General features: G+C 37.1%; 2 protein-coding genes across 2 annotated transcripts in view; one reads left to right on the top strand and one right to left on the bottom strand.

The window, feature by feature from the left end:
* The window catches only part of Snw1 (SNW domain containing 1), a 39,931-nt gene extending 27,234 nt beyond the window's left edge, over nucleotides 1-12,697 (top strand). The window contains exons 10-14 of the mRNA XM_005390214.2: nucleotides 1,057-1,198; nucleotides 5,592-5,688; nucleotides 7,709-7,826; nucleotides 11,779-11,942; nucleotides 12,023-12,697. Coding sequence (XP_005390271.1) covers nucleotides 1,057-1,198; nucleotides 5,592-5,688; nucleotides 7,709-7,826; nucleotides 11,779-11,942; nucleotides 12,023-12,218 — 717 coding nt within the window. The 3' untranslated portion in view covers nucleotides 12,219-12,697. The remainder of the gene's footprint in view (nucleotides 1-1,056; nucleotides 1,199-5,591; nucleotides 5,689-7,708; nucleotides 7,827-11,778; nucleotides 11,943-12,022) is intronic.
* Slirp (SRA stem-loop interacting RNA binding protein) overlaps nucleotides 12,698-16,089 on the bottom strand; it is a 5,100-nt gene continuing 1,708 nt past the window's right edge. Inside the window, exons 2-4 of the mRNA XM_005390211.2 lie at nucleotides 15,346-15,404; nucleotides 13,567-13,674; nucleotides 12,698-12,805 (exon numbers count right to left, since the gene is read on the bottom strand). Of these exons, the coding sequence (XP_005390268.1) occupies nucleotides 12,734-12,805; nucleotides 13,567-13,674; nucleotides 15,346-15,404 (239 nt within the window). The 3' untranslated portion in view covers nucleotides 12,698-12,733. The remainder of the gene's footprint in view (nucleotides 12,806-13,566; nucleotides 13,675-15,345; nucleotides 15,405-16,089) is intronic.

Raw genomic sequence — 16,089 nt, 5'->3', positions numbered from 1 at the left:
TTTGTATACTTAGTCACAGCAATCCTCCTCCCTCAGCCTTCTAAGTGTTGGAAATACAGGTGCACCACCATGAATTAGAATCTTGTTTAATTATTTTTTCCTGTAGATGGGGGGTACTGTACCAGACTGGTCTCACCTCATCCACCATGGGGAACCATTTCCCTTTTAACTTGCCAGAATAATAGTTCCCTAAACTGGTCCAATTTTGTAAAGATTGTTAGGTGCTATTCTACACTTTGTAATGCCTTCCTTTTAGATATAGCTGTGTCCCCTATAAGGAAATTGCAGGGGAAGGTTAGTAAACATTCTGATTAATCAAATCCTATATAAAATGGCATCAGTGATACTGACTATATTAAACATGGTATTAATATGTCACCTTCAAGTTTACATGGCACAGCATGTATTTAGAACATAGAAAAATTACCGCAATGAGTACCGTTATAAAACTTACCTCTGAAAAGAAATTACCTCTTACCAGCTGTGAGCTAAGGTTTTATCTTTTTTTTTTTTTTTTTTGAGACAGGGTCTCACTGTGTAGTTCAGGCTAGCTTAGAACTCACTATGTAGCCCAGGCTGGCCTTGAACTCACAGCAGTCCTCCTGCCTCAGCCTCCTAAGTGTTGGAAATATAGGTGCGCCACCATAAATTGGAGTCTTGTTTAATTATTTTTTCCTGTAGATGGGGGGTACTGTACCAGACTGGTCTTAAACTCCTGGGCTCATGATTTCCTGCCTTAGCTTTGCAAATGCTGAAACTATAAGCACGCAGTATAGCGTCCATCTAATTTTTTATTTTTAGATTGCTTCTAAGAAAGCATTAGTGATACTGACTTGGAAGTTCGATTGGGGTCACTATAGTTTCAACTATTAAAACATTCTCCACAGTGAAAAAACTAACCTTCCAAAGTCTTCTCAGCAAAATATTTTATCACTTTAGTCATCAATAACAAAGATGAATTCTCTTTAGTTGTTCTTACAAAACAGACTTCATCTAGGATTTTAGATGATACATGTAAATATATGTCCCATGATATACATCTGACCTCACTAACAGGCTCGTGAAGCTGTGGAAATGCGTGCCCAAGTGGAGAGGAAGATGGCTCAAAAAGAAAAGGAGAAACATGAAGAGAAACTTAGAGAAATGGCCCAAAAAGCTAGGGAGAGGAGAGCTGGCATCAAAACCCACGTAGAAAAAGGTACGCATTCTCACTGTGGAATTTACTTTGAACAATGTATATCTCATTGTAGAAAATCTCTTATATTTTGTTTGCTAACTGCACACAAAAGTAGTTAAGTACATAAAAAGAAAACTTAAATATTTCAGAACTAGCATAGAAATAGAAAGTGACGTCTACTAAGCCAAAGCAACAGAAAATGAAAGGTAGACCTCTATACGGGACTCTATTTTTAAAGTTCTGAGCAATACCATACACAGTTGGCCCTATGTATCCCCAGGACCCATGTCCACAAATTAAACCAACTGTGAATTCAAAAACATTTGGAAAAAACATATCTATAGCTGAAACATACAGTTTTTTTTCCCCATCACAATCCTAAACAATATAGTATACCAACTGTTTATACAGCATTTATATTGTATTAGGTATTATAAATAATGTACAGATTATAAGTGCATATACAGAGGAGACTTATGTGTAAGTTATATGCAAATACTAAAGGACTTGAGCATGCATGGATTCAGATACCCTTGTTTGGGGACTCCTGGAACCATTCCCCACCTAGTAACAAAGGGCAACTATATTTTAAAAATCATGTTATTCAGGCTGGGTGTGATGGCAGATACCTGTGCTGGGGCACTGAGAAGGCTAAGGCAGAAGGATCACTGTGAGTTCGGGGCCAGCCTGGGCTACATAGCAAATTCAAGGTCGGCCTGAACTGTCTCCTCCCCCCAAAAAATCATGTTATTCAAATGATAGGCTTGATATTGCTGGCCTTGAACTGACTGTATAGCGCAGCCTGGCCTTCAGATTGCAATGATCCTCCTGCTTCAGTCTCCTGAGTGCTGGAATTATAGGCTTTTGCCATCATACCTAGCTAAGTGTTGTTGTTTAGTGGTTTTGAAATTTAGAAAGAAAAATGAGATCTTCAGCTGAGTAAGTCAGCCTCCCCTTATTGAAGAATAATTCAGAGATTTTTCGGTCTTACAAGTTAATTAATATATTTGCTAATCATTAAAAGTCTGTTCTGCTCATATTAAGTACCTCCTATGTGCAGATTGATTAGTTAAATGGTTTTGAGACAGGTCTTGCCAAACTGTCAGTCTGGTCTTGAACTCAAAATCCTTCTTACTCAGCCTCCTTAGTAGTTAGGATTAAAAGTCTACTCCACTGCACCAAGCTTAAGGTTCTTTTCTAGGCAGATTTTTCTGATAGACTTGGCTTAGAAGTGGGAGTGGGATGGGATACAATCAACTTCCAATGAGTGCCGACAGACAAAAATGCTGTTACGTAGTATACCAGAAGGTGATAAGATAATTATTGTAGAGAAAAATAAAACAGTGAAAGGGGGCATAAAAGGGTCAGGACAGGGTAATTGGAATAGGCCTCACTTCTGAGCTAATAAGTGCCAAAGCCTAAAAGTAAGCCATGTGGACATCTGGCGGAAGTGCATTGCTGATTGAAAGATTAGAACATGCCTGGTGTGCTCAAGGAAGTGCAGGGAGAACAGTGCAGCTGGATTGTAGTGAAGGAGGAGAAGAGGAGTCAGAGATTTGTCTGCATAGTTAGGATAGGTGGGAAGAATAGTGGCTGCTTGATCACATGTGGTCTTTTAGTCATTGTCAGAACACAGCTTTTACTTCAAGTGACAAAACACTTAAAGGATTTAGAACAGTGACATTTGCAACTTTATTGTGGCATAATAGATAAATTAATAGTGTATGTTTAAGTTGTACAGTGTAAGGGTTGTTTCTGTTTTGGTTTGGTTTAGTTTGGGTGGTGGTGTTGGGTTTTCTTTTTTTTTTTTTTTTTGTAACAAAGTCTTACTATGTTGCCCAGGCTGGCCTCAAACTCTTAGTTTCAAGAAACCCACCCACCCACTTCAGCCACCCAGGTAGCTAGAACTTTAGGTGGGCTTTGTAGTATGCCCAGGTTAAATTGTATAGGTGTTTTGTGCAGTTTTTTGTTTTGTTTTGATACTAAAGATTGATACTAAAGATTGAACCCAAGACCTTCCCACAGAAGTACATTCCCAGCCCTCTTTTAAATTTTTTTTTTGTACTGGGAATCAAACTCAGAACCTCATGCTTGCTAGGTAGGCATTACACTACTGAGCTATCTTCCCAACCCCCTTTTTGAAAATTCTGAGACATAGTCTAAGTTCCTAAGTTGCCCAGACTAGGGCTTGAACTTGCTATCCTTGTGTCTCAACTTCCCAAAGTGCTAGGATTACAGGCATATATACCATCATGCCTGAATTGTAGGGGTTTTATTTTATTTTTCTTTGTGGTGCTGAGAATATGTGAAACATACACTTGTGACAGGCCTTGATGTAGTGATAATATCAGGTAATATTATCATTCCCCTGAGCTATACCCTCTGCCTAGTGTGATGCTCAGACATACTTTTACATCGTGAAGTGTTCGCTACTGCCAAGCTAATTACCATATCAGTCACCACATATAGTCACTTGTAAATTTTTGGTGAGATTAAGAATTATCAGCAAATTTCATTTCTATAATGTATTGTAAACTGTAGTCACTGCATTACATTGTATCTTCAGAACCTCTTCTTCCTACATCAGTAAAATTTTGTACCATTTAACCAGCATTTTCCCTAACATATTTTTAAAATACTAGTATGGTTGCTATGTTAATAATAGAGGACTGTAGAATGGACATGGGCAGAAGTAGAGAAATTATTGTAAGCCTATTGTAGTAAACCTGATGAGGGATGAGAATAAGAGGTAGTGAAAATGTGATCAGGTCTTGGATGTATTTTGGAGGTAAAGCTAATAAAATTATTTAAGGATTAGGTTAGAGGTATGAGAGAAAAGTAGGAGAGATCATTCCAGAATTTTTGACCTAAGCAGTTGGGGAGGATTAAATTTTCATTTACTGTATTGAGAACACTGCAAGGCAAACAGGTTTAGGAGGGAAAGATAAGAAGTTTAGTTGAGTACATGTTAAGTTTAGGATGGGGGTGTTAAACAGGTACTGGGTTATAGAGTCTAGGGTTCAACTAAACAGAAATAACCAAGGCTGTAATTATTGATCTACTTCCTGAGTCACATATAATGACATGAAGCAAGATGTAATACCTGTCCTTCGGTTCCATCCTCAACACCACATTGAAAAGTAAAATAAAATAAAAAGTGCTGTCTTAGTTCTCTAAACTTAATGAGAAAAAAACAATAAAAATGGAAACAAAGTTTTGTGAATGGGGAGGGAAGGAGTGCTTGAAGGGAGGTTAGGGGAATGGGAAAGAAAAAAAAGAATCAAGGGCTGGGTGTGGTGGCGCACACCTGTAATCCCAGCACTCCGCAGGCTGAGGCAGGAGGATTGTTATGAGTTCGAGGCCAGCCTGGGCTACAAAGTGATTGCAAGGCCAACCTGAACTGCATAGTGAGACCCTGTCTCAAAAAGACAAAAAAAAAAACCAATCAAGTTATATCATATACAGATACAAATTCTCTCTGATGAATGTGATCATTATGTATATCTAAAATGTGCCAATAAAATCTGATTTTTAAAAAAAAGTACCTAAAAAAAACCAGAATTGTTCTTGAGAAATTGATTTAAATTTTGAACAATCTGTTGCCAAATATTAGCAAAAGCTATTGTTTACTGAGTACCTAATATAGTAGGCACAACTCAGTATTTCACATTACCTGATATTATCACTATATCAGCTTTGCCCAGGGGCATTATTATTGTCACTGATTTATAGAGGAGGAAACTAAGAATCACAGTGGTTAGGTAACCTGCACAAGGTCACACTGCTAATTTGTCATGGAAAATCAGGATTTGAATCCAGATAGGCGAGCTGTAAAGTTCATGTTAATTACAGTGAATCCCCATACACTGGTGAGAGTAGAAAAAATAAAGATAGGCATAAATACAATTGAGGTCAAGATATAGCCAACTTCTATAGACCACAAGCAAAATCGTTCTTCATTTAGTAGAATCTTTTCAAATACAAGGGGAAACTTACATGAAATTCTTTTTTCTTGGCATGTTATGAAGATTTCAAACATGGAGAAGAACCATTTCATAATGAACACCATTATTCCCCATCTAGATTATAGTTAATTTTTTGAAACAGTTAACAAGACTAAATTTGCTTGTCACATGGACTCCCCATCTTCGTATCATTCCATTTTACTACTTCGAGGCATTTCAAAGTTAAGTTGAAAACAGCAGTACTAATACTCAACTGTGTGCATGATTCTAGAAATCACATTTAAAAATTAAATTAATACTATATTGGATTTAAATTGATTGGAAACAAGGCTGACTGTGACTACAAAGAAATATGTGGAATTTTCTGTGTAAGGTTAAAGAATATACTCTTGTTCAAAATATTAATGGATAATACAGTAATTAAATAATTTTCAACTGTGTCCACACAGAGGATGGGGAGGCACGCGAGAGAGATGAAATCCGGCATGATAGGCGAAAAGAGAGACAGCATGACCGGAATCTTTCCAGGGCAGCTCCTGATAAGAGGTTCGTGCTATAAATACAAATCGTGAAGAGTGGCCTTTTTGTATCTTTCAGAGCAAAGTTTTAGTCCACTAAGATCAGGTTTGCCTTTTCTCCTTCCTTTTTTAGTATGATAACTTAATAAATTGCCCGTCATTTTCTTGTACTTAATTACTTTGTCTTAGCAAAATTGACTGTCCCTAGAAGTAATCTTTTCTTCCCTCACTGTGTAGGGTCAGATAAAATTGAGAAAGACACGGCTATAGAATTAGTAATTCAGATCATATTTGTGATAAGGAAATAATGAATGAAACTGTTTTGATCTATTTTCCTACTTCAAAGAGTGAGACAAATTGAATTTGTGCCTATGCCACTACATGGGAAATAAGCTGTCATCCCTTTATCGACATCCTTTCATGTGTATATATCCCCAGAGTACTATGCTCAGTACAATGAGGAAAAGAGCAGGTTTTGAAAGAAGTAAAAATCAGTTCCTTTATATGAGTACCTTAACTTATAATTTAGAAAGACAGAGCTATCATATAAAATACTTCAGAAAAGTATATAAGGTACTCTTTATAAGTACAAAATGGTATAAAACAAATTGAATATATATATTGAGGATATAGGGTAGGAATTGGAGAAGTCTGTGGTTTATCCAAGTCAGGTCTGCAGTTCATAAAAATTTGAGGAAATGCTAAATACAGAGTTGGGGGCCAGGGATATAGCTCAGCGGCACAAGCACCTGCCTGGCAAGCGCAAGGTCCTGAGTTTGATTCCCAGTACCAAAAAAAAAAAAAAAAAAGTTGGAATTTTTAGTGAGTGTTAAATTAAATGTAAAATATTTTCTTTCCAAATGCAGTTTTCCCATGCTCTGATCATGTTTGGAGCTGACACAATCTTTTCTCAAGTCATATCTTAAATGGCATATTTCGTCTTACTGGATAAGTATAGTCATAGAAAAGCAGAAAATCTGAATTCAGAATTGTGGTTAAATCAGCAGTGTAGAAGGAGGAATGAAACATGAAAGTGTTAATGATACTCTTGGTTAAAACTTTCTAAATTGTAAAAATCAAAATAGCTATATCCATACCTTGGGTCCTTAATAACCAGTAAAGTGGCTGTGAGAATTGGGAAGATAGAAAAGTTTTCAACTTGCGATTGCATGAAATCAGATTGTCTATGAAATCAGATTGTCTATGAAATCAGATTGTCAATTTAAAACCTGCATTTCTAGTAAAGTAAGTATGACAGTTACTGTGATTTCATTGGGATCTGGAATACCAAAAAGGCAGATATACCAAAAAAGCAGAGGACTGAAGTTAATCTGAGTGTCAGAATTCTCAGAGTAATCCAGTCATTGACATGTTTTCTTCAAAATTTTATTAGGATGAAATTTCTAAATGTAGTTACTGAAGATTATTCATGTCGTGCATCAGTTTGCACTGAATTCTCATGTAATAATAGCAAATAGAGACTATAGCAGTTTTGTGTCTTAGCATAATTGTCAGGTAATTGCTTGCATTCAAGAATTTTGTATCAAGAACCATTCTTTAGGGACGGGGATATAGCTCAGTGGCACAGCACTTGCCTGGCAAAGCATAAGTCCTGAGTTCAATTCCCAGTAAACCCTTCACCATCACCCCCCCCCCAAAAAAAATGAACCAGTCTTTGGGCTGTTCTTTCGAGCCAGTAGAAAGTCCTTATTGGGGAACCTATCTCCTCTAATGTATCTTTTTTAATCTCATTTTAAAATTTTCATTAGTACGTGTTGCAGTACATACTGATTACATTCACTGTGGGGAGTTGGTACACATACAAACATCTTTTTACTTCCCCTTTCCTCCCCTCCCTCCTCCCAGTCATATATCTGAAATGCTGTAAAGGCTGCCAACTTGATTATGCATTATCTAGGAATATATGTTCATAAGACATAAACATGACATACTCATTTCCTTTGCTTCTGAGATTGGTTGTATTTAAATTGAATATGTTCACCTTGTCTGCAGAAAGTGTGCAATTAATGATAACATATTTCAAATAGGTCAAAACTGCAGAGAAATGAGAATCGAGATATCAGTGAAGTCATTGCTCTTGGTGTACCCAATCCTCGGACTTCAAATGAAGTTCAGTATGACCAAAGGCTCTTCAACCAATCTAAGGTAAGGAAGTCTAGAAACTGCCGGTCTTGTGTCTTGATAGCAATACCTATCCTCAGAGAAAAAAAAAATTACAGATATGGGCCAGCTAAAGGTGTGCTAGTATGATGCTGGGGTAAAATGGAAATTGTATGTTGTTACTTAAAAGACAAGATGAAAGAAACACTTCTGGTTATAACCTCTTAGGGTTGGCTAGAATTTGAAGTACTGGTGGAAAATGAAAGAAGGTAAGTGATAAAACTTGGTTCTGAAAAAAAAAATTAAAAATTAAAAAACTTGGTTCTGGTATGTCTACCTTTTTCTAAAATAGAGCCTACTAAAATAATAACCACTGTTGGATTATTCTGGTAGTAGTTGTCTTTTTTGGTGGGGAGGGCAGTACTGGGGATATAATCCAGAATCTTTGCACTGAGTTATATCCACATCCATTTTTATTTTTCACTTTTAGACAGGGTCTCACTAAATTGTCCAGGCTGGACTGGAACTTGACATCCTCCTGCCTCACCCTCCCAAAGTGCTAACATTACAGGCATGCACCACCATACTTAGCTGGATGGTTTTTTAATGTCATAGAGACACAGCAACTTGAAATTTAAGAATGAAGCCTTGAAATTAAATACCAGAGGCCGGGCATGGTGGCACACACACCTGTAATCCCAGCATTCAGGAGCCTCAGGCAGGAGGATCCTTGCAAGTTTGAGGCCAGCCTGAACTGCATAGCAAGACCCTGTCTCAAAAAGACAAACAAACAAACAAAAATTAAATACCAGAATGATTGCCAGAAAATCTGATGTCTAGCACTGTCTATCATTAACCAACTAGAATACATTTTCATGAACCTAATGTTGATTACTATGTATAAGGAAGCAGATCAAAGATGGAGTCACTTTTGCCCCCAAGAAACCATACATAAATAAAGACAGAATAATGAATATGAATGTGTGAATTGTACTGGGATATAGAAGGGAAAAGTTAATTATAACTTGGAGAGTTTTAGATTTGAAAGTATAATTTTAATATGCTCTTCTAAGAAATTTATTGAGTGCTTTTTATATTCCTGGTGTTCTGGTGTTCTAAGTCTTTTACTTGTATTACCTCAACCCTTAAAAAAGTAAAACCTGTAGTCATAATTTTTTTAATTTGTATTGTATAGATAAGGAAAATGAAACACAGATTTAGTAACTGATGCAATTATGATTCCAACTTGAATGTCTTGATTCCAGTGTCATTTTTGATGGCAGAGGGGCATGGTGGAAGAAAAGGTGCTCAACCCATGGCAGCCAGGAAGCATGGAGGGAGATAATACCCTTCTAAGTCCATGCCCCCGGTAACTGGCCCCATCGCGGGTTGTGTCTCCATAATACCAAGGTAGCTGTGAATTCATCAGTGGACTAAGCCAGTGATGACTGTAGCAACTCCATGATCCAATCATCTTCTTGATGTGTTAGTTACTTTCTCATTGCCAAAACTCCATACCTGACACTATAACTAAGAAGGAAAAGTTTATTTCTACTGTTTGTAGAGGTTTCAATCCATAGTAAACTGGCTACAAGGCAAGGTGGCATAGCAGAGAGGCATGGCAAAGGAGAATTGCTCATGGTGTGGCAGGTAGAAAACAGCAATTAAAGGAGGCAGAAAGATGTACCCTTCCAAGCTATGGCCCCAATAACCCACCTTCTCCCAACATCCCGTGTAGCTAATCCACTGATAAGTATCACATCTCCATGATCCAGTCAACTCCCAGAAGTCCCAGCTATTAAAGTATGAGGCTTTGAGGGGACATCTGGATATAAACTATTACAGGAGGCTTTTGTGGAACATTTTATATCTAAACATAAATGAAGTTTTCTGTTTGTTTTTCATTGTGACATATATTATCAGACCATAGTGCAATGAAATTGGAAACCAATGGTAAAAGAAATCACAAGCATTTCATAAACACATGGAAATTAAGTAGCACCCTCCTGAACAACCAGTGGGTCACAAATGATATTAAAGAAGAAATTAGACAAGTGATGATGACAGCCGGGTGTGGTGGTGCACGCTTGTAATCCCAGCACTCCAGAGGCTGAGGCAGGAGGATCCTTGCAAGTTCAAGGCCAGCCTGGGCTACAAAGTGAGCTCAAGACCAGCCTGAACTACATAGTGAGACCCTGACTCAAAAAGACCCCCCCCGAAAAAAAAGTGATAATGACAATACAACATACCAGAAATTATGAGACAGAATGAATGCAGTCCTAAGAGGAAATTTTATAGCAGTGAATAACCATATCAGGAAAACAGCAAGCGCAAATAAACACCTTAATGGTGAACTTCACGCTTCTAGAAAAAGAAGAGCAGGCTAAGCTAAAAGCTCATATGAGGGAGGAAATTCTAAAGATCAGAGCAGAAATTAATGCATTGGAAACTAAAGAAAAAAAAAACCAATACAAAGAATCAAAGAGTTGGTTCTTTGAAAGATTAAATAAAATTGACAAACCCTTATCCAACCTTACCAAAAAAGGAAATAAAAGATGCAAATCCACACAATTAAGAATGAAAAAGTTAAAAAAAAAAAAAAAAAGTGAAAAAGGTAAAATCATAACGGACCCTGCAGAAATCCAGAAGATCATCTACATCTACTTTGGAAACATGTATTCTAATAAGATGAAAACACCGAAGAAATGGAAAGATTCCTAGGTACATATAATTACCAAAACTGAATCAAGAAGATACAAAAATCCTAAATAAATCACTCAATGGAATCAAAGATACGATTAAAAACCTGAAAACAAAGAAAAGTCCAAGCCCTGACAGATTCACTGCTGAATTCTACAACAAATTTAGAGAAGTCCAAAGAAGACCTAACACCACTACTTCTCAAACTCTAGTGAAATTGAAAAGGAAGTAATACTCCTGAATTCACTCCTGGAAGCAAGCATTACTCTGATACCAACAGTTGGAGAAGAACCCAACTAAGAAAGAGAACTGCAGGCCCATCTCCCTAATGAACATAGATGCAAAAATCCTCAATAAGAGGATTGGCAAACAATACATCAAATCATCCAAGTTTATACATCACGAGCAAGTGAGATTCATCCCAGGAATGCAGGGATGGTTCATCATATATAAATCAATAAATGTAATATACCATATTAACAGAACCAAGGACAAAAATCATATCTCAATAATACAGAAGAAGCTTCTGACAAAGTCTGAAATAATATTATTATCCATTCATAATAAAAACCCTACAGAAAATTGGAATAGGTGGTCTTTATCTCAATCTGATAAAAGCCATCCATGACAGACCAACAGCCAACATACTAAATGAACAAAAACTGAAAGCTTTAAATTTAGGAACAAGTCAAGGATATCCAGTCTCTACTTAAACAACATAGTCCCAGAAGTTTTAGCCAGAGCATTTGGACAAGAGAAAGAAATGAAAGCAATAACAACAGGAAAGAAGTTAAATTAATCATTATTTGCAGGACATGTTACTCTTCATAATTTTCATTGTGAGCCTTAATGCCTTGTCTGTGATAATGATATTCTCAGGCAGTTTTAAGGGATATAACTTTTTGTTTTACTGTAAATGGTCAGAAAGGTTTTGCCATTCTTTGATCTTCTTGCCACTATATCCATAAAAATTGAAATTGTCAGGAACCTGCTTATAGATTTCTCAATTTTAATGCTTTGTTAAAGTGCTCAAACTTGTTAATGAATACCTTATTAATGTGAATCCTGGGGTAAGAAGCCAAACATGAAGGTTATATACATTTGATGCATATTTAATAATGTCCTCCCTAAAATTTGTAGTTCAGATTTTTGAAAATGTGAAATGTACTATAACCAGATATAACCAGATACTATAACCAGAAAGAACCAGATTCTTTACATTCTCCATGTAAAGAATCAGGTTCAGCTTTTAATAATTCATACATTTTAAAATTTCATGTCATTCATTTTTCCACAGGGTATGGACAGTGGATTTGCAGGTGGAGAAGATGAAATTTACAATGTGTATGATCAAGCCTGGAGAGGTGGTAAAGATATGGCCCAGAGTATTTATAGGCCTAGTAAAAACCTGGACAAGGACATGTATGGTGATGACCTAGAAGCCAGAATAAAGACCAACAGGTACCAAGGCAGACAGTTCAGCTTCAGTGTTTCTACCAATAAAACAAAACTATTTCATAATCTTTTCTCTTGTTCCCTAGATTTATTCCTGACAAGGAATTTTCTGGTTCTGACCGTAAAAGAGGCCGAGAAGGACCTGTTCAGTTTGAAGAAGACCCTTTTGGTCTCGACAAATTTTTGGAAGAAGCCAAACAGCATGGTGGCTCTAAGAGACCTTCAGATAGCAGCCGCCCCAAGGAACATGAGCATGAAGGCAAGAAGAGGAGGAAAGAATAAATGGAGCTATCTTCAAAGTGAATGAACTATTATCCATAACCCTAATGATGCAAGTCATGGGGGGACTCTTTGTAAATGGTCAGGAAAAAACCAAATCTGGGTGCTAGATCCCAGCACTACTTTTTATTACAGGAGACGGGGGGGATTGAAAATTCTACTTTGAATTACTTAGTTTTTTAAAAGAGTGGGTTGTGTTTGTGCTTCTCCCACCTTTTCAGCACCTAGAGAACATGCTACCCCACACACAGAATTGAGACCTCTTCTTTTTGTGTGACACATGTAGTCTGGGGTAATATTTTGTGTAAGAGCAACTGCTTATAACTTAAGGTACCTCAACCACCATGAATAGGAGGGTGTTCACATACTGGAAATGTGCTATCAAATGAATTCTGTCCGTTGTCCTGTTTTTCTCTGGAGTGGGGAAAGTAAAGTATTGCTTACTGCAACTACTTGTTTCAAATAAAAACATTTAGACAAAATTCTGTTTTGTGTTTATTTAATGGGCAATAAGCATCTTAGAAATCTTTCTCTTCATCAGAGGTTTGATCCCCTTGCAAAATTTTTGGTCTTTGAACTTGAACATGGACCTAAAAAAAAAAAAATCAAGCACTATAAGGAAAGGCAATGTTTACAAAAATATTAAAACAAAATCAATACTTTATAAGAATGCCTTTTTTTCTTTAGCAATTCAGCACCAATGACTCAAGCATTTATTAGTAGGTGGTTCTTAAGACTCCCTGAACTTTGATTAAAAACTCTTTAAGTCAATTTGGAACAAGATCATGTAAGTGGGAAAGCCAAGATTTCAATGCTAGCTTGCTTGAATTGACACTATTTCCCCTGTTCTATATTACATAAATCTTGTTAACCATCGAAGGGCCTTCCAGTTGGAGGTACAGCTCAGTGGTAAAGCACATACTTAGCATGCATGAAGCCTGGAGTTCAATCCCCAGCACCAAAAATAGTTTTCCTATACTTCCCTCCTCAGACCTTTTAGAATATCACATTCTACCACCGCTGATTTACTTATTATTTTACCTTTTTTGAGACAGGGTCTCACTTTAGCTCAGGCTGGGTTGGTCATCCTCCTTGAACCCAACTGTGTAGCAAAGACTGGCTTGAGACAGGGTCTCACTTTAGCTCAGGCTGGGTTGGTTGTCCTCCTTGAACCCAACTGTGTAGCCCAGACTGGCTTGATGATGCTACTGCCTCAACCTCCAGAGTACATGCCCAGCTTGTACCACTACCAGTCTTTAACAAGCATTAAAGAAGCTCATGAGGCATAAATTTTCCCATTCTGACCTATTTGGTACATGGAAAGCTTGTGATAAGATAATGAGGCATTTACCTTCACTCCATCAATTATGTGGTTTTCATGTTGCATTGCATTCTGTAGCTCTTCTTGTGAAGAAAAGTAAATCCAACCCAAACCTTTATGAAAGCCAGTCTCTCTGTTCTAAAAATACAAAATGTCATAAAGGGAAGGATTAATTATGAACTTGAAAAAGTTTCTATAAGCTCCAAATCAAACGACCAACTTCGTCATTGGATAAAATCTCATTGCAGACATTAATGTCAGTAACCTTTGCTTAATGTATAAAAGGCTAAATCCCAGTATTAATACAGCTTTTCTACTGCCACTGGACAAGTAAGCTATGGGTAATGAGCTGTCTGCACCATTCTAAATACAAACCACACAGTAATCAAATTCTCCTCACTGACATACTCTTTTCTAACCACCTGATTTCTAGGAACTAGAAAAGCCCCAAGACCTAATTATGTCTGGTCATTTTCTGAGACCAATGTCATCACCACCCCTACCTTTATCATTACAAGTTCCTAATAAAAAGTGGAAAAGAAATTTCACCTTACATAATTCCAAACTTCTGGTTAAATACTTGCTACTTGTGCTAAGTGCTTATCATTCACCCTATGAATTACACAAGAGATTCCAGTGTGCTTAAAGACACCCTACCCTGCCCCTACAGCCCTCCAATAAAAAGCAGATACTGAGATGCCTATTCAATGAAGATGACCACTTGGTCCTCACAAAAACACCATATTTTAAATACTGCTCACAGTTCACACTTCAAAGGTTACTTTATGCCAGGTATGGTGGTGCACACCTGTAATCCGAGCACTTGGGAGGCTAAGGCAGGAAGATCATTGTGAGTTCGAGACCAGCCTGGGCTACAAAGTGAGCTCAAGGCGAGCCTGAACTGCATAACAAGACCTTGTCTCCAAAAAAAAAAAAAAAAAAAAACCCAAAGGTTACTTTATGAGTATTAACTTAGAACACAGGAAGTTTCAGAGGATGTGCCAATGATCCACAACCCTGCCAGATAAATACCTCCATGTAACCATTTCCACAAGTAAAGGTATTAAAAGGTTGTGCTAATATTTACATAATATATACAGCCATGTGTGGTGGTATGCCTGTAATCCTAGCCCTCAGCAGGCTGAGGCAGAAAGACTGCTGTGAGTTCAAGGGTAGCCTGAACTACACAGTGAAATGCGATTTCAAAAAAAGAATTCACATAATATAGTTTAAGACTGTAGCCACAATTTCCAGATTGAGTAAATTAACTTGAAATTAATGTCCTTCCTATTACATTTTTGGTTTTACCAACAAAAATCTTTTCCGGTCCTAAATCTTTTCATTTTTACTTTTAGATGACAACTAAGGAAAATCTTAATTGTTTTTTGAAGAACTTCAAGAAATACTCCAAAAACTTTAGTTTTTGCCAGCTGTAGTAGTGTATCCATGTAACTCCAGCACTCAGAAGGATAAGGCAGTATCCTTTGACCTTTGAGTTCAAGGCCAGCAGTAACTACACAGTGAGACCCTGTCTTAAAAAAAAAAAAAAAATTTAAATAACATGAATACCTATAAGGTTATGTTTTAATTAGTATTGTCATAATTTTATCAATAAAGATGTGAACAGCTTCATTTGATAGTAACAAGCCAATATGCTTTGATTTTTTAAAAAATTAAGAATTAGAGGATAACAATTTTTTGTTTTTGCAGTACTGGGGATCAAACCTAGGGCCTCACACATGCTAGGCAAGTGCTCTACCACTGAGCTACACCAACATTCCCCAATAGTTTTCTTAAAATAGTACTCACAAAAGGAACAACGCATTTTCGTATATGGCCAAACTGAGCAAAGTATTCTCTCAGCTCACCTGTAGGAGGGTAGACAACATATTAAAGGTAGTTAATATATTTTGTTTTCTCTACCCTACATTGCAGATGGCAACTAAAAGGTGTCCTAGAGTCCCCACATTTCTTGTAGACCAAAACTGCTTTGCATTCCCTTAACCAAAGATTCAGCAAGCAGTCATAGGAGTGACTATATTGCTGCAATATACCACACTTGGTGGGGATGAGGACATAGGCCCATGAACTGCTGCAATGGCCGCAGTCTCCATACTCAGCAATTACTGAGCATTTTCATAATACCAGGTACTGTGTTAGGTGTGTGCATTAAAACCCTGTAAGTATATCATACAGAAGTCACTAAGTGCAACCCAGTTTGTTGCTAATTAGAGATTTCCAAATAACACCTCAACTTTCTAGTCATTCCTAAATTTAACTGAGTTAAACAGTTGATGCTCTAAAATGTGTTGAGTTAATCCCACCTAACCTTCCATCCTTATTTCATACCAGCCATGGGTACTCTCCAATATAGCAAACTGAATTTTCTGTATCCTACCCTGTACGGGAAATCCCATCTTTGCATATGTTATTCCCTTCCTTTAAGGTGTCAGTATTCCTATCTCCTTCCACCTAAATTATAACTATCCTTCCACAATGAAGCCAAATACATCCACTGAGTATTCCTTTATTGAGCTTCTACTACAAGACAAG

The sequence above is a fragment of the Chinchilla lanigera genome, unplaced genomic scaffold (assembly GCF_000276665.1).
Source record: "Chinchilla lanigera isolate Chin_1 unplaced genomic scaffold, ChiLan1.0 scaffold00037, whole genome shotgun sequence".
NCBI lineage: Eukaryota > Metazoa > Chordata > Mammalia > Rodentia > Chinchillidae > Chinchilla > Chinchilla lanigera.
This window is presented reverse-complemented; position numbering and strand designations above follow the sequence as displayed.